At 41.7% G+C, this 20916-nt stretch overlaps 1 protein-coding gene and 1 long non-coding RNA gene across 27 annotated transcripts in view; both read left to right on the top strand.

Moving 5' to 3' along the window:
• The first annotated feature begins 2627 nt into the window (after positions 1-2627).
• LOC309616234 lies at positions 2628-5635 on the top strand. The gene is made up of 2 exons (XR_014237380.1): positions 2628-3191; positions 4230-5635. It is a non-coding gene; the product is annotated as an uncharacterized lncRNA (long non-coding RNA).
• A 357-nt stretch (positions 5636-5992) lies between these two features.
• LOC309617372 (zinc finger protein 30-like) overlaps positions 5993-20916 on the top strand; it is a 46082-nt gene continuing 31158 nt past the window's right edge. For 9 of the 26 annotated variants that reach the window (XR_014237966.1, XR_014237967.1, XR_014237968.1 and 6 more), the window contains exons 1-4: positions 9551-9696; positions 11419-11506; positions 13100-13232; positions 14224-14319. Coding sequence is in view for 3 of the 26 variants with exons in the window: in XM_082369583.1 (XP_082225709.1) it covers positions 11498-11506; positions 13100-13232; positions 14221-14319 (241 nt within the window). In the remaining 23 variants the exon portion in view is untranslated. Of the gene's footprint in view, positions 9723-9766; positions 10023-11418; positions 11507-13099; positions 13233-14220; positions 14320-15476; positions 15933-19101; positions 20912-20916 lie in introns of those variants that run through there. The other 17 variants (XR_014237963.1, XR_014237975.1, XR_014237976.1 and 14 more) reach the window with 17 other exon arrangements.

The raw sequence follows: 20916 nt of genomic DNA on the forward strand, positions 1-20916 counted from the left end.
GCAACTAAGGAGCCCAACTGCCGCAACTAAGACCCAGTGCAACCAAATAAATAAATAAATAAATAATTGAAAAAAAGAAACCATCAACAAAATGAAAAGCCAACCTACAGAATGGGAAAAATATTGCAAGTGATATGTCCAATGAGGGGTTAATATACAAAATATATAAACAGCTCATACAACTCAATATCCAAAAAACAACCTGATTAAAAAACGGACAGAAAACCTGAGTAGACATTTTTCCAAATAAAACACACAGATGGCCAACAGGCACATGAAAAGATGCTCAACAGCACTAATCATCAGAGAAATGCAAACCAAAATCACAAGAAGTTGGGCTTCTCTGGTGGCGCAGTGGTTAAGAATCTGCCTGCCAACGCAGGGGACACGGGTTTGAGCCCTGGTCCGGGAAGATCCCACATGCCGTGGAGCAACTAAGCCCATGTGCCACAACTACTGAGCCTGCACTCTAGAGCCTGCGAGCCACAACTACTGAGCCTGCGTGCCACAACTACTGAAGTCCACGTGCCTAGAGCCCGCGCTCCGCAACAAGAGAAGCCAGTGCAATGAGAAGCCCGCGCACCGCAACGAAGAGTAGCCCCCACTCACCACAACCAGAGAAAAGCCTGTGCACACCAACAAAGACCCAACGCAGCCAAAAATAAAATTAAATAAATAAATACATTTTATTTAAAAAAAAAAACACACACACACAAGAAGAGACCACCTCACAGCCGTCAGAATCGCTATCAACAAAAAGACCAAAAATAATAAATGTTGATGAAGATGTGGAGAAAAGGGAACCCTTGTACACTATTGATGGGAATTGGTGCAGCCACTATGGTAAACAGTATGGAGGTTTCTCAAAAAACTAGAAGTAGAATTACTATATGATCCAGCAATTCCACTCCTGGGAATGTACCCAAAGAAAACAAAAACATTAGTTCAAAAAGATACATGCACTCTAATGTTCATAGCAGCATTATTTATAACAGGAAAGATATGGAAGTAACCTAAGTGTCCATCAACAGATGAATGGATAATGAAGATGTGAGATATAGATATATAGATATATAGAGATATATATATATACACATATATGTATAATATAATATTACTCAGCCATAAAAAAGAATGAAATTTTGCCATTTGTGACAACATGGATGGGCATGGAGGGTTTTATGCTTCGTGAAATGAGTCAGACAGAGAAAGCCAAATACTGTATGTTATCAGTTATGTGGAATCTAAGCAATAAAAAAAATGAATGAATATAACAAAACAGAAACAGACTTACAGATATAGAAATCAAACTAGTGGTTACTTGTAGGGAGAGGGAAGGGGAAGGGGGAGGGGCAGAGTAGGGATAGGGGATTAAGAGGTACGAACTACTATGTATAAAATAAATAAGCTACAAGGATATATTGTATAGAACAGGGAATATAGCCAATATTTTATAATAACTTTAAATGGAGGATAGGGACTTCCCTGGCAGTCCAGTGGTTAAGACTCCTTGCTTCCGCTGCAGGGGGTACCGGTTCGATCCGTGGTCAGGGAACTAAGATCCTGCAAGCTGCACAACATGGCCAAAAAAAAAAAAAAAATGGAGGATAATCTATAAAAATATTGAATCACTATGTTGTGCACTTGAAACTAGTATAATATTGTATACTTCAATTAAAAAAAATCCAAGGAAGAAAAATGTTTTGTGTGTGCAGGTAATTTATTTTATTAGCATTCTACAGTATAAAATAATCAGAAGCTCCTGAGCTAACTTAGAGAACGAACTTATGGTTACCAGGGGGGAAGGATGGGGGGGAAGGGATAGTTAGGGAGTTTGGGATCGACATGTATACACTGCTGTTTTTAAAATGGATAACCAGCAAGGACCTACTGTATAGGACAGGGAACTCTGCTCAATGTTATGTGGCAGCCTGGATGGGAGGAGAGTTTGGGGGAGAATGGGTACATGTATATGTATGGCTGAGTCCCTTTGCTGTGCACCTGAAACTATCACAACATCGTTAATTGGCTATACTCCAATATAAAATAAAAAGTTAAAAAAAAAAAAAAAAACAAGCTCCTGAGATAATCTGACTCTAAAGAGGAAAATAAGTAAAACATTATTTTATTGACAGAATAGAATAACTCACCACCATCCAAATATCATAATTGTGGTGACTGAATTAAATTGGAGAGTGCTTATTTTATTAGATTGGACAAAATTAAATTGCAAATATTTGACCAGTTTTGACTTAGAGGAATGGCAATTTCATATAGTTCAAACTAAGATAAAGTTTGTGCAAAAAGCATAATGCTGGGCTTCCCTGGTGGCGCAGTGGTTGAGAGTCTGCCTGCCAATGCAGGGGACACAGGTTCGAGCCCTGGTCTGGGAGGATCCCACATGCCGCGGAGCAACTGGGCCCGTGAGCCACAATTACTGAGCCTGCGCGTCTGGAGCCTGTGCTCCGCAACAAGAGAGGCCGCGATAGTGAGAGGCCCGCGCACCGCGATGAAGAGTGGCCCCCGCTCGCCACAACTGGAGAAAGCCCTCGCACAGAAACGAAGACCCAACACATCCATAAATAAATAAACAAATACTTAAAAAAAAAAAAAAAAAAAAAAAAAAACATAATGCTACAGTCTACGCTGTCATTTCAGTGGGAAACTGTGATATGATTTTATGTAAGTTTGTGAACAAAGGCAGGATGGGAAATAGCAAAATGTAAATGTGACTGGTTCAACTGTAGTTGGAATTTTTTCTTAGAAGAAGTATTTGTTCCATTATTGTATATTATTCTTCATCTTAGAAAGATGCATTCATTCCATAACTGCTATTTGGAAAAAGATGAACACTCCAATTTGTATTTCATTTATGTGGGCTACGTAGGATATTGAGTGTTTTCCTTACTTAAATCCTTTGCTATTAAGAGATGGAGAAAAGACTCCCTTAAAGTTGGTAATTCACCAGAGACATGAGGTCAGAGAGCAGAGAAGAGAGTGCTGAATGTATAGGAGGAAAAATAAAATGTGTTAACTGGTCACAAAGTTAATGGATTGTGTTAGTAACTGGCTAGATGTTCATCAATTTCTTTTTCTCTTTTTGGATCCCTGGGAGGACAGCACATCTCAGATTCTCTTACACTTAACTTGGACCATGCAAATGACTTGGTGCCAAGGGGAAATGGGCAGAGGTAATTATGAAATTCTGTCTTCATTAGGCTTTCTCATTTGTGCTTCTTCCCTGGGTGGCCTTCTTATTCCTCAGTGGTTCCAGTTTTCCCACCTTCCCTGGATTTAGTACTCTCTTGGAGGTTGCAGGTTCCAGTGATGGGCAGAAAGTGTCTTGGTTAGGATGGGACTTAGAGACCCTGAGCCACTGGACATCAGGCTGGTCATCTCATGTTCACACATTTGTGCCTGGCTCTGGCTGCCATAAAGACTGGAAGGGAAGCAGGGGCAACTGCTTCCTGAGAATAAGACATGAATGTCAGCTTATGTCACAAACTTGAAACCATATCAACTGCACTCTCCACTTTGGCCTGAGGCCACTAATTCCAGATGTTCTCAAGGGTTGAGTCACGTGGCCTACAAGAATACATCCTTGCATAATTGGTCTATCTTTAATTTATGAAACTTCCTGCATGTGCTGTTTTAAAAAATTAATGTGTCAAATGGTACAAAAGTGTGCATTTTGTAAAAATTTTAAACATTACCTATGAAGCTGCTTGCTGAGGCAGGAGTCGTATTTTATGTCTTGACAAATACAACCAGCGACACTGCAAACACTTATTTCTGCCCCACCCTATGACAGGAGGATATTCAACACCCTTGTGGTTATAGTACTGATAATAACAGTTAAATAACAGCACTAAGTGTGGGCCAGACCCTGGGCTTTTCATGTCACCTCCCATGAAATAAGTTTCCCATTTTAGCCACTGGAATCTTAGAGTCAGTTCTAAAACTTGAGTGAACATCAGAAAGCCCTTAAGGGCATAAAGCAGAGTGCTGGGCTCCCCCAGAATTTTGACTCAGTTGGTGTGGGGTGGAGCCCAAGAACTTGCATTTCTTACAAGTTGCCAGGTGATGTTGATTCTGCTCTTTCAGGTACTACATTTAAGAACTCCTGAACTGGAGGAAAATTTGCTGTCATTATACTAATGCCCTGGAGTGAGGTATTATCTTTACAAGTCAGTCTCCAGAGTCTCAGAGAAGTTCATTTTCTTGTCCAGGACCACACAGACTGGAAGGACAGAGGCTTGATGTAGAGACCGTGACCACCCAAAACCCATCAGGACTCGTGTGTCCAAGGTGCAGGTCACTGGTGGAGATTTGGAGGCCAGGTGTGGCCCGCAGTGGCCCTGAAAATCTGGGTATGACCCTTTAAGGGGAAGCAAAGCCTCACTCCGTAGGTGGAATCTAGAGACATTTTCCCCAGGGACCCTCCTGGTGCCTGCTGGCCTTTTCCAGAAACTACAAGTTCTCCCCTAGTGAAACTGTACAGGACCCCAGGGGGGTGGGGTGCCACCGGGGTACAAAAGCCTTTCCACATCCCCATTTCTTGTTTGTAGAAAAGGGCTTTAGTCTCCTAGACCTTCCCTGAATTCCAAAGAACAAAGACAAACTGTTACTAACCAGGGAAGTGAGAGAAGGCAGAAACAAAGGAAAAGCAAGCCCAACATAGTCTTTCCATGATTGTTAGCTGAAACAAATGCCTTGATTTATGACCCCAAACTGCTAAGATAACATCCTGTGGCTTTAACCAGCTGCCCCCAAGTGGACTTAAAATTGATGACATCAGTAGGGTCAATCAAGAACTGAAAACTCCTGAACCATCAGGAAGGCTCTAAGTGAATAATAAAATGCCTCAACCATTGCTTTTGCTCTCTCCTAGAAACAAGTTAAGGGATCACAAGACCATGATTTACTAGTTTGCTTTGCAGGAACGCATAGATCAATCATATTCACCAGTAACACATGGAGTCACAAGACAGTCCTGGGAAGTTTGCAAATGAGGTCTTATCAGGAAGCTGAACTCACAAAGACTCCCTGCCCTTTACCTTTTTGCCTTTAAAAACCTTGCGCCCTGGCCAGCCAGCAAGATGGATTTGAGACGAGTCTCGGTCTCCCATCTTCGGAGTTGGCACCTCCTCCACTAATGAACCATTCTCTGCCCCAAATTCCAGCCTTTTGTTTGGCCTCACTGCGTCTGGCACACGTAGCTTGGTAGGATGCCCCACAAAAACGGCATTACTAAGAATCCTGGGCATCGACCCGGGTGTGGACCAATCACAGCCCAGATGGGGAGTGTTTTTGTAGCCTGTAGGAGTGGGGATGGGACTTCTGGCATTTAGGTCACTTAGCTGGTGACCCGTGGCTCTACACCTGCTGTGGGGACAGGAGAGCTGGGCTGGGTCACCCTCCAGGTGGCTTTTGAAATCAAGCAAGGAAGGACAGTAACGAAGATGAGACCCATCACCACGGCCCTGTACAAACAACATCCCCCAGTGACGTCTTCAGTTTCCTGAGACTCTTGATCCCTGACTGGGTTGAGCTCCCTTCTTCCTCCTCCCCCTCACCCCCGTCCCCCACCCCTGCCCCTGGGTGGCGCCCTGAGCCTTGTGTGAATCTTTTTTTTTTTTATAAATTTATTTATTTATTTTTGGCTGCGTTGGGTCTTCGTTGCTGCGCGCGTGCTTTCTTTAGTTGTGGCGAGCGGGGGCTACTCTTCATTGCGGTGCGCGGGCTTCTCATTGCGGTGGCTTCTCTTGTTGCAGAGCACAGGCTCTAGGCACGTGGGCTTCAGTAGTTGTGGCACACAGGCTCAGTAGTTGTGGCTCGCGGGCTCTAGAGCGCAGGCTCAGTAGTTGTGGCGCACGGGCTTAGTTGCTCTGGGGCACGTGGGATCTTCCCAGACCAGGGCTTGAACCCGTGTCCGCTGCATTGGCAGGTGGATTCTTAACCACTGCGCCACCAGGGAAGCCCCTCTTGTGTGAATCTTAATCTTAGTGGAGCAGGGGCACTGAGACTCCCATCCAGAGCAGGGGTGAAGGGGTCTGTTGAGTTGAAGGACCTGCTCCATTCACCTGCCTCTCACTACCTCATTCTGCCCACAGGGTCCCTCATACTCTTGAGCTCCCACTTTCTTGGTCCTGGTGCACAGTATAGGGGTTTATGCTGTCTGAGACTTCCCCTCTCCCTGTTCTTGTTGAATAGAAACAAATCCAGACTTCAATAAGGAGAGACTATTCAAAAAGACTGCCCAGCGATAGAGAGAACTCGATCTCAGAAATCTGCAAGCAGGGACTTCCCTGGTGGTGCAGTGGTTAGGACTCTGCGCTCCCAATGCAGGGGGCCTGGGTTCGATCCCTGGTCAGGGAACTAGATCCCATGTGCATGCCGCAACTAAGGAGCCTGCCTGCCGCAACTAAGACCCGGCACAACCAAATAAAAATAAATAAATATACATATAGAAGTCTGCAAGCATCTCAACAGAAAAACAGCTTTTCTTTTATAGGGAGGGGTAAGCAAAAGCAGAAAGTTTAAAGGGACATTGGGCAAGCAAGGGGGAGCATGGTCAGCAGCAGTTTGATAGGAAAGTTGTCTTGCTCTTCTCAGTTGATTCTCAGGATAAGCTGATGGGGGTGGGGGCAAGTGCAGGGGTACGTATTCTGCCTTCTAGTGCTTGCTAATGGCTGGGGGTTGAACCAGAGTTTAAAGGCCAGTGGGTGGAGAAAAGCCTGATAAAGCTTGGTCCAGACAAAGCAGAAGATAAGAAATGGGCACTCGGAAACATTTGATGAGTCTGGAGACCTGGGAAGGGCATCACTCCCGCCCAGGGTCCTGAATCCAGGGGGTGTATGGAGAGGTCCCTATTGCTGGTTCTAATCTTAAGTCCTCTTGCTGCCTTTAGACTCCATTTTCTTCGGTCTAACAAGGAAAGAGTGACAATTCCTTCTCCTGGGTTGAGGGGACCTGATAAAATTACACGTGTGATTTATGTTCCCAGTGCCCGGTGAATCCCAGGGAGCATCGGTCTTCATGCTTTTCCAAGGGAACAGCTTCTCTGAAGACTTCGATGAACTTTAGGGCTCATTTGGGGAAGAATCCTGTCCTGGGGCCTTCTTGGGCTGGGAGGATTGGCAAAACCCTCAAGGGCAAAGGCACAGCAGGAGGAGCAGCGTCTTTAGAATTGTTGCATCTCTGCTGGAGCAGGAGGGCCCCTGGGCAGTCTGGAAGTCAAGAAATTCACTGGATTTATCTTTGTAGTTGCCATCTGCTTATGGCAAATGGATATGGCTTCCCACTGATGGAGAATCCACATTTATTTTATTATAAGACATTTATTTACATTTGAAAAGTGAGCCTTTTAAAATACTCCATAATGACAGTATGTTGAAGTATTCTGTCCTGTAGGGTATAAACACATAACAGGACCTGGGTTACTCTCTAGCACAAAGCCCTGTTGATATTCGTCATAGCCATGATCATCATCAAGACCTTTTCTTTTTGTTCATTTATCTTCCATTTGGCTCCCTAACTTTATCCCTGCCTTGTTCTAGCATTCCCATCCTCAAAGAGGCCTTCCCCGGTTGCCCCATGCAGAGTCACTCCAGGTCTCTTTAATCTCTTCACTCTATTTGGTTGTCTTCAGAACATTTATGGTCATCTGATACTATCTTGGTCATTTATTTAGTTCCTTTTTGTGGCTCTGTCTTCAACCCTGGAACATGAGCTACTCTTCACCACTCTGTCTGCAAGACTAGAACAGGCAGGCCCACAGCAGATGTTCAATAAGTGGTTGAAGAATGCATGATGCTACCTATGTGGACTCCAACTTCAGTTTCACAAGTTCATACTGCCTCCGTGATTTAATGCCATCTTCCCTGAGAAAAAGAGGCTTGACTTCCATTGACATCCAGTATGCTTCAGAGTGTTTAAAAATGATGGGCATTTCAGACATGAGTAGCGTATACAGTTAACTTACAGATGTAAAGCAGTGGTCCCCAACCTTTTTGGCACCAGGGACTGTTTTCATGGAAGACAATTTTTCCACGGACCAGGGTTGGGGGGATGGTTTCAGGATGATTCAAGCGCATTACATTTATTGTGTACTTTATTTCTATCATTATTACATTGTAATATATAATGAAATAATTATACAACTCACCATAATGCTGAGAGGAGGCGGAGCTCAGGCGGTAATGTGAGCGATGGGGAGTGGCTGTAAATACAGATGAAGCTTTGCTCGCTAGCACGCTGCTCACCTCCTGCTGTGTGGCCCGGTGCCTAACAGGCCACGGACCCTACTGGTCAGTGGCCCAGGTGTTGGGGACCGCTGATGTAAAGGCTCTGGCCAACAAACAGTTACTTGACCAAAAAAGCCTGTAGATACAAAGTGGAAGGACACGTTTGGAGCACTGGAAACTAAGTAAAATCCTAAGTATTCCATATGCAAATACTTTGTTGAGATGATATTTTGCTTGATGTCATAACATTGGGCTGACAGCAAGAATGAGTGTCATGTGGGCTTGATAAGACCAAATCTGCAAGTCAAAGTGAGTTTTATGTTTGACTGTACTCAGTTTTACCACTGCATAAAAGAAAAGAAGAATGTCATAAAGGCTACAGGTAGTTCAGAGAAGTTTTACTGGAAAAAGAAACAGAAAGAGTAAAAATATCTTAATGTACCATGGGACAGAAACAAACATTTCTTTTAAATAGAGATGACATCTGTTTAATTAGTCCAATTGTATGTACACTCTCCTTTTAAATTTTCTTACGTCTATGTATCTAAAGAATACATAGGGAGTTCCATAGTGGCCTAGTGTTTAGGATTCTGGGCTTTCACTGCTGTGACCTGGGTTCAGTCCCTGGTTGGGGAACTGAGATCCCGCAAGCCGTGTGGCCAATAAATAAATAAATAAATAAACATATACACACACATAATATAGTGTACAAAATTTAAATATCTAATATCTAATAAAAAGTTAAAATGCTGTATCAGAGGACAGAACCATTTGTCTCGCACACCTGTTTAATCCGTCTTACTATTATTACTAATTGCCACTATTAGTTCTATTGATGTTCTATTTAATAATAGCATTTCTGTAACGGAAAGGTAAACAATACAGAACGATAAGTAATTTCAAACACCTATTTTTCATATTTTTATGTTAAAGTAATAACGCATTTTAGTATATATTATTAGGTTTGGGGGGGTCTGGTATGGTAATGTCCTGGGTTGGCTCTCTTCTTTGGGCTTCAAGCGATCGTGAACTCCTGTGTCCTCAACTCCGCCTTCCCTGGTCCACCCAAGTACAATTCTCCTTCTTCAGTCCGGGTGGACCAACCCATTAAACCCAGCCTCTAAGGTGGGCAGAGTCAGGGCCTGGTGTCAGCCTGTGCCTGCGAACTCCCGCTACCGATGGGGCGCGGGATGAGCTGTTGTCGTAGGCGGCGGGCCGCGCAGGTACTCAGGTTTTACCACTCCGGACTACATTTCCCACAGGCCACTGCGATCAGGCCCGCTTAGCCTGGGACTACATTTCCCAAAGGCCGCCGGGGCAACCTAGACCTCTGCCTTTCCCCCTACCGTTTGTGATTGTTGGCGCGGCAGTGAGCTGTGGACTTCTGTAAGGAAAAAGTCAGAGCCCGGCCTCGGGGGAGAGCTCTGCAGACTCGGACTAGCACCACCGGGTAACTGGGTTCCGGGAAGAGAAGCAGTGAGTGCGGGGCGTGCGGGCCGGTGCGGACCCCGGACCCTGCCAGGCGGGCAGTGGGAGGGTGGACGAGGCGCTCCTGGCTTGGAGGCAGGGCTGCTCCAGTCAGGGGAGAGAGGGTAATTTGTGAGAGAGAGTGCGGGTGTGAGTCCGCGAAGACTGGAGCCAGGACCTCCATGTGAACTTGGATTCTCAGCTGAGAGGTGTGCCACTGCGACCCGTGTTGCCGGTGCCTGCTGCCGCCTGCCCCATTCCCCTCCCAGCCACGAGGGTCTGCCCCAGACAGCTGGTCCCCAGAAGGAGGTCGGTTATTAAGCCCCTATATGAAGTTTCCCGGCAGGAAGGCACATAATTGATCTGGAGATTGGAATTTTAGAGCAGGAAAAATGACTTCCAAGGATCTGTTGTTTAAATTACTTTTCCAGTGATAATTTTATATAAAAAAAGAGAATAAGATGATATTGGCTGTAAACATTTACATCAGTCTCTGTATTGCTCAGAAAGAACGGGATTCAACCTTTGTGAATTATTGTAGTTTTGCATCTTATTGCAGAATGGTGCCTCTCTCTGTAATTTCTACGGAGAAATTAAAGGGGAAATTTAAATGTCAGAGAATCTTTTCTGCTATTTTTTAAAAGAAGAGTTGCATTCTTAAGACCAGGCTCTAAATGTTTTATATAGAATACAAGAAAGCTTGTCATTCTGATTGCTGATTCATGGATTTGTTGGAATGCGCATGCAGATTGCATCCCTGTGAACAGTTATTTTAAATGTCAGAATTGTCCCTAGAAGATTTCCTAAAGAAAAGCTGATTCCAATCAATTAAAAAAAAAAAAAAAAAAAGCATGCCAGAGATAAGCAAAAATTGGAAACAAAGTTTTACTTTTAGAAAAATGAGGGAGTTCCCTGGCACTCCAGTGGTTAGGACTCAGCCCTTTCGCTGGCAAGGCCTAAGTTCAATCCTTGGTCGGGGAACTAGGATCCTGTAGGCTGTGCTGTGCGGCCAAAACAAACAAACAAAAAAGGCAATACTTCCAAGTTAGTTGTCCGATTGAGCAAATAAAAATACAGAATGTTCATTAAAAATAAAAATGAAATAAGAGGCATGTAATGTTCTTAAATAGCTAACCCGTGTTAAGCAATTATTCTATTCTAGTACGTGTTTTAACTGAATTTTCTTATTCTTCTGCAAGATAACCATATGTAGTAGCTGATACTCTTATCCCTATTTTAATGATGAGAAAACTGAGCCACTGAGATGTTTGTAAATGTCAGATCAATATCGTCTATATTTTCCCTCTCCCATGGTTTGATCTTATCCTGAGGCCACAAAGGAAGTTCTGGTTTGGGTGATATGGTCTCTTTTTCGGTTAGAATGTAGGAATGGAGGGAGGAGAATCTGTTCACAACAGAACTGTGCAGCCCAATCTTAACATCCACATGAGCCTTCCCAAAATGAAGGCTTAGACAGAAAACCTACTGAAGTGTCTGATTCTGGCTTCACTGAAGAAATGCTGTTGTTCTGCAACCAGCTGTTTACAGCTTGGTTCACTGGGTTTGGATTTATCCAGAATCCCTCCGTTCTTCCACAAAATGTTATGTGAGGGCGGTTGTGTCATAGTTTGGAAGCTGAAATGGGGGGACAAGTTTTATTGGCTGAAGTTATGGGGAACACTAAAGCCTCCTTTTTGTCTCTCAGCTCTGAATTTTCTAGAGTTTGAACCCTTCAGATAGAAGAAGCCCAAGGAAGACTGATCGGTTCTTACATTTCTGATAACATGGCCCAAGTAAGTTGTTGTTTCTCCTTGAAATATTGGGATTTTTAGATTACATAGATAATTGTCATTCATTAACCTACAGTGTTCTTCCTAAGAGAGCACCATCTAATTACCCGCTTCCTGATTCCTCCTCTGTGAAACAGTGCCAAATAACTGCTTCCTCCTTATGAGGTGTCCTTTTCTAATTGGTGTTCATGAATTCACTGAGCAAATTACTGAACAGGTCCTATGTGATATGTCTTTGCTGAAGGGCTGTGATGGAGCAGTGAAAATATGAAGTCCCACGAGAAAATTATTTGAGCTTCTTATGTCAGTCTCTGGTTTGGTGAGTTCGAGATACTGGCCTCATTTTTACCATACATCAGAAAACTAAACATTTTTCACAGACCTGATAAGATGGGATTTTGTATTGATTGGTCTCAGTCTTAATATGATGAGCTCACATGCTCTGTGAGGCTTTTAGGGACACATTAGAGATGTGATTGTGACATGGTAACATTGATAGCATGGTTCTTGCCAGGTGATGCCTGAGAGAGTGGTACTAGGTCAGTTTTGTTGTGGAATGGGACCTGCTGGACTTGGGTGACTTACTTTTGATTCTGAATCATCTGCATCATTATCCACTAACTGAAGAACAGACAAAGTGTTGAGTGAGGAATGCTGCATGACAATATACTAATAAGCATATTATCATAAGTAGTAGGTTAACATAGATTACCAGAACTGGGGAAACCTGGGGCATTTGGTCCAATCTCATATATATATAACATAACTACAAACTCTGATATTTGTATCCCTGAGATGTACTTTTATGCCATCATGAAAAATGTATTTATCAATACAAGGAAAAATACTTATGATGTGATCTGGCATAATGATCTTGAAGCTTGAGGAATTAACAAAGTTGTATAATATCTGTTTTCTAAAATAGAGATTTTTATGCTTGAAAAAAAACCCAAACCTTTTCTCTTAAAGGGAAAATAATGTAGAGACTAATAGTTCTTGAGAATGTATTGGGTCACCTAGCAGGCAGTGTCTTTGTGTATACTCTTTTATTTAACAAAGAAACTTGGATTATTTTATCCATTTCCCAATAGCTCTGGAGTATTGTGGTATGCCACAGCGTAACAGGAAATTTTGTCCATAGCACAGGATTCTTCTAGAACATGAAGATATTCTGCTTCATTTACTTTTTTAAAAAATTTTATTGAAGTATAGTTGATTTACAATGTTGTGTTAATTTCTGCTATACAGCAAAGTGACTCAGTTATACATATATATATATTCTTTTTCATATTCTTTTCCATTATGATTTATCACAGGATATTTATAGTTCCCTGTGCTATACGGTAGGACCTTGTTGTTTATCCATCCTATATATAATAGTTTGCATCTGCTTACTTTACTTCTTATGTCATGAGCCTCCAGCCTACTTGATTGCTATATTATTGCTTCTTTGTTACATTGGAACTCTTTATTTCCTCTCCTTTCATCTTGAAAACATTTTCTTCCTTTTTTTTAATTTTTTTTATTTTTACCTGCCTCGGGTCTTAGCTATGGCTACATTTTCTTTAATTTCACCAGAAATATGTGGGTTTGCAGTTTCAGGAGTCAGTGACATTCAGGGATGTGGCCATAGCCTTCGCTCAGCAGGAGTGGGAGAGTCTGGATTCTGCTCAGAGGGTCTTGGACAGAGATGTGATGTTGGAGAACTATAGGAACTTGGTCTCCCTGGGTAAGTTTACATCTCTCAAATAAATTAGAATCTCCTCCCTGAAATACTTTCTTCGTTGTACATTTTAGGGCTGTCTTAAGAAGTGAATGTAATTTCTTCTCCCTGTTCTCAAAGAAGTAGTTTGAGCTTTGTTAGGTTGGAACTGATGAAATGGCAGGATTCGAATTCTGGGGTGTTCTATAAATATTGACAAAGGTCAGATTTCCTGTTGTGTTTATGCCCACAATGGTGAGCCCACCTGCAGGCAAAACAGCTAGACAAAGGTTCTGATTTGTTCCATCTGAAGAGCCTGTGCAATTTATTTAGTGGTGGATTAGATAAACATAAATTATTTAAAGCTGAAATTACATCATTTTATTTCTTCCAAAACAATTTACCTGATTTTGTAGTTAAAATTTATAATCCATGAGCTTTGCATTTAGGATTAAATGAATTATAAATATAGATGTCTCAGGAAACTTTTTTTCTCTTAGAAAAATAACAATAATAATGTTGATAACTCACATTGTTCTAACTATGTACCAGTCACTATTTTAAGCTCTTTATGAACATAGTACTTCATAAGGTGATTGTGGGGGGAAAAAATCAGTTGATACAAATCAAATACAAATATATGTAATCATTTTAGATGAGAATGCTGAAGCACAGTGAGCTTGAGTTATCCAAGGTCACAGAGCTAGTACATGGCAGAACCAGGAATTTGAACCCAGGTGCTCTGGGTCCACAGTCTTTGTTCTCAGTTACAATGTCATGCTTTCTGTCAAGACACAGAAGGTAGGTAGGTAGGTAAGTAGATAGATAGATAGATTTCACTTAAAATAAGACCTTTCCCCTCCTATCTGGATTCTTGAATCCCCTTGCCATTCTCTTCTCTGTAGTACTTAGCAATCATTTTGACCTTTAGTTTATTACAAATTTAACACAAGCTTAAAAAGTATTTTTGAATTCATCTTTTATTTCTCATTATATGGCATTCTTATCTTGTAAGCAGGTCATTCCTGTTCTAAACCACATGTGATTACCTTATTGGAACAATGGAAAGAGCCCTGGATGATAGTGAAGAAAGATCAAGGAAGACAATACACAGGTGAGTAAGAGTATGTTGGGTAGAGAAGCCGTCACTGCTGGAAACAGCCCATGTGGTCAGGGAGTAGGCACATGTCTGAGAGGTTGTTTGGAAGACCCTTCAAAGGCCTGAGACTTGGGGGAAAGATGAATATCTCACCAAATTTTCCAACTCTTTACCAATTTTAACATTCACTCTTATCATATTTCCCAGTCACTTTAATAGGCTTATACTCTTTCCCAGTACAATACTTCAGCTGTGTTTTTTTTTAATTTTTGAGTTTTATTTTATGTATTTTTTTATACAGCATGTTCTTGTTAGTTATCCATTTTATACATATTAGTGTATATATGTCAATCCCAGCCTCCCAATTCATCCCACCACCACCACCATTTGGCTTATAATGTTAGTGGTAGAAAGTGGTGAGAAGGTACAGTATTCATAATATATTCTGAATGTAGAACTAACAGCATGCCAGTGAACTGTGAATAAGTGTGGAGGCCAAGAGAGAAACTAAGAAGAATCAACAGGTTTTGACTTGATCAGGTGAATGGTGATACAGCTGCCTGAGATGGGACAAGACAGGTTGGAGGGCAAATCTAAAATACGTCTGTTTTGGGGAATTCCCTGGTGGTCCAGTGGTTAGGGCTCCTGGCTTTCACTGCCGAGGGCCTGGGTTCAATCCCTGGTCGGGGAACTAAGATCCTGCAAGCCACAGGTAGCAAGGCCAAAAAAAGAAAAAAAAATGTTAAGTTTGAGATGACTATTCATCATCCCATTGGAGATGCTGAGTAGGCTGTTGAATGTGCAAGCCCGGAGGTCAGGGACAAGTGTGTATTTCTTAAGAACAAGTTTGTTCTCTTTATAACTATAGCATAATTATCAAAATCAAGCTTTGGTGTAGTACTTTTACCTAATCTACAGACCTTAAATCAAGTTTCAGCAATTGTCTCAATGGTATCCTTTATAGAAAAAAAAAATTTTTTTTTCCAACCCAGAATCCAAAACAAAATCATGGATTTCATTTAGTTGTCTTCTTACTTTAGTCTCCTTTAATTTGAAGCAACTCCTTGATCTTCCTTTGCCTTTTATGACCTTGGCATTTTTGATGAGTACATCTCTTTTTAGATGGTCCCTCAAATTGGATTTGTCTAATGGTTCCTCATAATTTGACTCAGTTTTGTATTTTTGGCAGAAATATCACTGAAGTGATGCTGTCCTTCATGCATCGTATATCAGGAGGCTTGTGATGTCAGTTTATCCCATTACTGGTGATGTTAACTTCAACCACATAATTATGGTAGAATCTGTCAGGTTTCCCCACTGCATCTTTTTCCATATGCAATTAAGAAGTGGTTTGTCGTCAGATACTTTGGAACGATAAATGTCATGTTCCTTATCAAACTTTTACCACTAACTTAGCATCCATTGCTGATTCTTAAGTAAAGCAGCTTTTTCCGGGGTCAGCAAACCTTTCGTGTAAAGGGCCAGATAGTAAATGTTTTAGATTTTACGGGCCATGTGGTTTCTGTTGCAACTACTCAGTCCTGCTGTTGCAGCATGAAAGCAGCACTGACAGTCCTTGAACAACTCGGTATGACTGTTTTCCATTAAAACTTTATGTCAAAAACTTATGGCAGGCCAGGTTTGGTCCATGGATTATAGTTTGCTGATGCATAAACTAGAGGGTAATTTTGGTGATTTTGTAACTTTGTCATTTCTTCAACATTTGTTAGTTTGAATTTTTTAAATTAATTTATTTGTTTTTGGCTGCGTTGGGTCTTCGGGGCTGTACGCGGGCTTTCTCTAGTTACGGCGAGCAGGGGCTACTCTTCGTTGCTGTGTGCATGCTTCTCATTGCTGCGGCTTCTCGTTGCAGAGCATGGGCTGTAGTGTGCGGGCTTCAGTAGTTGCAGCACGCGGGCTCAGTAGTTGTGGCTCGCAGGCTCTAGAGCGCAGGCTCACTAGTTGTGGCTCATGGGCTTAGTTGCTCTGCAGCATGTGGGGTCTTCCCAGACTGGGGCTCGAACCCATGTCCCTTGCATTGGCAGGTGGATTCTTAACTGCTGCGCCACCAGGGAAGTCCCTAGCACTGAATTTTGAGGGAACACAATTCAAATCTGTAACAGTCTACATAGAAAGTCCCAAGGAATTTGCAATACTTCTAAACCTAGTAAGTGAGTTCAGCAAAGTCGCAGGACATTGGATCAACACACAAAAATTAATAACATCTCCATATACTAACAACAAACATGAGGACATTGAAATTAAAAACTCAGTCCCATTGGCAGTCACTCCAGAGACTTAAAATACTTGGGTAGAAATCTAACAAAACAAATGCAGGATATGTATGCTGAAATTTACAAAACCTAAGGAAACATATCAAAGAGATCTGAATAAATGGACAAACATACTGCATTTATGGATTGGAAGAATGAACATAGTAAAAATGTCAGTTGTTTCTTAAGTGACGTAGAGCATTAACACAATTCCTATCAAAATCTCACTGAGATTTTTTGTTGATATAAACATACTTATTCTAAACTGGACATGGAAAGTAAAGGACCTAGAAAAGCTCAAAGAGTTTTTGTTTTTTTTTTTCTGGCTGCACTGTGTGGCTTGCGGGATCTTAGTTCCCTGACCAGGGATAGAACCCGGGCCCTTGGCAGTGAAAGCGCCAAGTCCTAACCACTGGACCGCCAGGGAATTACTGTTAAAACAGTTTTTAGAAAGAATAAAGTGGAATTGTTTTAAGATGCAGGTTTTATTATTATTCAGCAATGGTAATATTTCTCTTTTGGCATGGGAATGTAGGTGTGTACAAGTTGACAGGGAGAAAGGAGTATACCAGGATCATAGGCTAAGCAGACGGTGAGCTTTAGAAAACATAGTAGAATCCCTAATATCAAGGGAAGAAAAGCAATAGATCTCCTGTGTCAAATTTCTTCCTTAGGAGAGGCAATCCATGGGTGCTGCTGGAGTGGCAGGTTTAGTGTACAGTGTGAAGTTGTCTTTAGTGCAGGTGACAAAGTCATCTCCACCAGTGAACGGGGCTGGGGCGACATCATCTGGTAGGGGACACTCAGTATCCTCTTTAAGTGGATACCCACTCAAGTTGGTGTGGGTCTTGATTTTATGGCTCTAAGGTGTTACCAGGCTAAGAGGTTGGAGCTCCAGTATAGCCTGTAGACAGGCCCTCTAATTTGGCCAGTTATTATAAGCCCTTTGCCTCAGTTGTTGGTTTGGTTGGTGACAGGCAAGCTGGCAAGGTCTTTGGGTCGCAGGGCTTGTATTAGCCAAGGTTGATGGCAAGTAGACCTCACCATTTATCAATGGTGAAACAATGGTTGAAACAATGGCTTATTTAAAGGGTCTCTGCGTTGTAGACCAATGAAAGCACCCAGACCAGTGAGAAATGAGACCAACAGTCAAAAGTGTATGCAGCTGCAATTGATGTGCTGTTTTTATTTTCTTTTCTGGTGGAAGTTTAGGTTCAAATGGGTCCCCAGAGAATATGCACCCTCAATCTGGCCTCTAGCCCTTATAGAATGGGGACAATACTGACAATTTGTAAAGATAGATTAAGGCCTGGGACAAAAGAGAAACCCATTTAGGGTCAATTTTCTGGACTAGAATTTGAATTGTCTCAAGCAGACCATATGTCTCTCAGTTAAACTGGCTATGTGAGACTTATCAGAAACATGAAAGTCCTATTGAAAAGCTTTACCAGGAACCCAGTATTGTGTATTCTGGGAACTCAAATGTGTACCTTGATTTTTATCAGTAATGTCTATAACTCCAAAGGGAATAAAGGGAATAAGGTGTGTCCTGGCAAGGTTGCACGTGGTCTTAGTATATGTAGAGACGTGATTTTGATCTATATTTTGGGTATCTGTGAGGCAAGAGATTCCCCGAGGTTTTTTTACCCTGAAGGGGGCAATGGCCCAACAGTTTGTAATAAATGAAATGATTGGGCCATTTGTTGGCTGGGACATTTAGTGCTAAAATGACTGCCTGAAGTTCAGTCAATTGTATTGATCCATGGGTCCTAACCTTTATCAAGGTCATCCTGACTAAGGAATGAAAGTAGCAACATTCCACTGATTAAAAAAAACAATTAAAACCATCCATTTTTATGATGGTTCATAGTGTCATTTGTACAGTTTATGAAATCACATTGCTGTTCATTCAGTTAGTCCCATGGGACTCTCCAGGTAGCCAAAGGGTCTGGAGCAAGAGTGACCTCTTCCAGCACTGTGGCATCTGGCAAGGGACTGAGGAAAGGTGAGGCCACCCACTCCTGGAGGTAAAATATACCAGAGAGTCCAGGTTTGGCTCCATCTTGTGTTAAGGAGGTCTCAGTAGCCATGCCAACCTTGTGGGGTACTGTTCCCATGACCTAATGCCTAATTGGCAGCTGGGTATGAAGGGTCACAGGCTCAAGGTCTGTGAGAACCTCTGTTTCCAGGAGAGCTCAGTATGTAGTCAGTCATTTTGTGTCAGTGCTGTATAGCAGAGGCCAAGAGGGGCTTCTTCTTGCTTCAGAAGCTCTTGACCAACTTATGGCCATTATACGTGGTCCAGAAACTCCAGGACACACGAGAAGAGGTTGCCATGGCATCGACAGTGAAATAATCTCTGAGGGCACTAACAGATATGCCTGTTGATTTAAATTTGACATATTTTAGAGCCTTTGTTGGAGGGGGCCCCATTTGAGGGGAATCACCCTACCCAGTGTTAAGGGTTACATGATGATAAGGGTTATATAGCTACAGTAAACAGGATAACATTATATTGATGCAGGGATTAAAAACATAGGTCAACGACTTCCCTGGTGGCACAGTGGTTAAGAATCCGCCTGCCAATGCAAGGGACACAGGTTCGAGCCCTGGTCTGGGAAGATCCCACATGCCGTGGAGCAGCTAAGCCCATTTGTCACACTACTGAGCCTGCACTCTAGAGCCTGTGAGCCACAACTGCTGAGCGTGTGTGCCACAACTACTGAAGCCCACGCACCTAGAGCCCGTGCTCCGCAACAAGAGAAGCCACCACAATGAGAAGCCCACGCACTGCAACGCAGAGTAGCCCCCACTCGCCACAAATAGAGAAAGCCTGTGCAGAGCAATGAAGACCCAACACAGCCATAAATAAATAAATAAATTAATTAATTAATTAATTTAAAAAAATAAGTCAATAGAACTATTCTGTTCTGAACCATTCTGAGAATCCAGAAATAGACCCAAACTTACCAAGTGATTTTGACAGACCAACTAAATCAAGTAAATGAAGGCAGGGAAGTCTTTTCAACAAATAATGCTGGAGCAATTGAACATCCATAGGCAAAAGAAATTAACATCAATCTAACCTCATGCCTTAAAAATGAACTCAAGGTGGATCACGACTGAAATATAAAATATAAATGTATGAATAATTTAGTAGGAAACATAGAAGAAAATTGTCAGGACTGATGGCTAGGTGAAGGTGGTTTATGTTTTTTTTCAACAGATTAAACAAAAGAAAAGGTATCAGAAAAAGGATCTCGGTTTCCATATTTAAAAACTAGGAAAAGAGAAAAGCAAAGAAAGGAGAAGAAATAATATAATAAAGATCTAAATGGAAATCAATGAAGTAAACAGAATAAACTGCAGAGAAAGTCAGTGAAACCCAAAGCCTTAAAGAATAATAAAATAGGGACTTCCCTGGTGGTCCAGTGGGTAAGACTCCATGCTCCCAATGCAGGGGGCCTGGGTTCGATCCCTGGTCAGGGAACTAGATCCTGCATGCATGCTGCAACTAAGAGTTTGCATGCGGCAACTAAAGATCACATATGCTGCAACGAAGATCCCACGTGCCGCAACAAAGACCTGGTGCAGCCAAAATAAATAAATATATATTTTTTAAAGCTATCAACAACAAATCTTTAAGTAATGATAATAATAAAATAAACAAACCTCTAGCCAAGAATTATCAAATTAAAAAGAGTAAATACACAAATTACCAATATCAGGAATGAGAGAAGAGACACCAATACAGATGTTATCACATAAGATAAGATAACCCATATAGCCCTACACCTATTTATGAAATTAAATTTGGAATTAGAAACCTTCACACAAAGCAAACCTCAGGCATAAATGCTTCAGTGGTGAATTCTGCTAAACATTTAGACAAAAAAAACATACCAGTTCTACACAGACTATTCCAAAATATTGGAAAGACATGCTTTCCAACTTACTCTGTGAAGGTAACATACCAAAACCAGACAAAAGCATTACAGGAAAACCATAGACCAATATCCTTCATTAACATAGATGCAGAACCTGAACAAAATTTTAGCAAATCAAATCCAACAATATAAAAAAAGTAACATATCAAGAAAAAGTAGTTTATACAAGAAATGCAGGGTTTGATATATGAAAATTAATGTAAAAAAGATAAAACATACAATTGTAGTTGGGGGATCTAAGATGGTCCCTCAAATTCCTACTTTCCAGTATTCTCACTCTTGTGTAGCCCTCTTACATTTTACTAGAGTTGACCTATATGAATCATAATATAGTAAAAGTGAGGGTAAATCACCTCCATTTTACGTTATAAAAGACACTGGTTTCCTTCTTA

Source organism: Balaenoptera borealis (genome assembly GCF_965194805.1).
Source record: "Balaenoptera borealis genome assembly, chromosome: 19".
Taxonomy (NCBI): domain Eukaryota; kingdom Metazoa; phylum Chordata; class Mammalia; order Artiodactyla; family Balaenopteridae; genus Balaenoptera; species Balaenoptera borealis.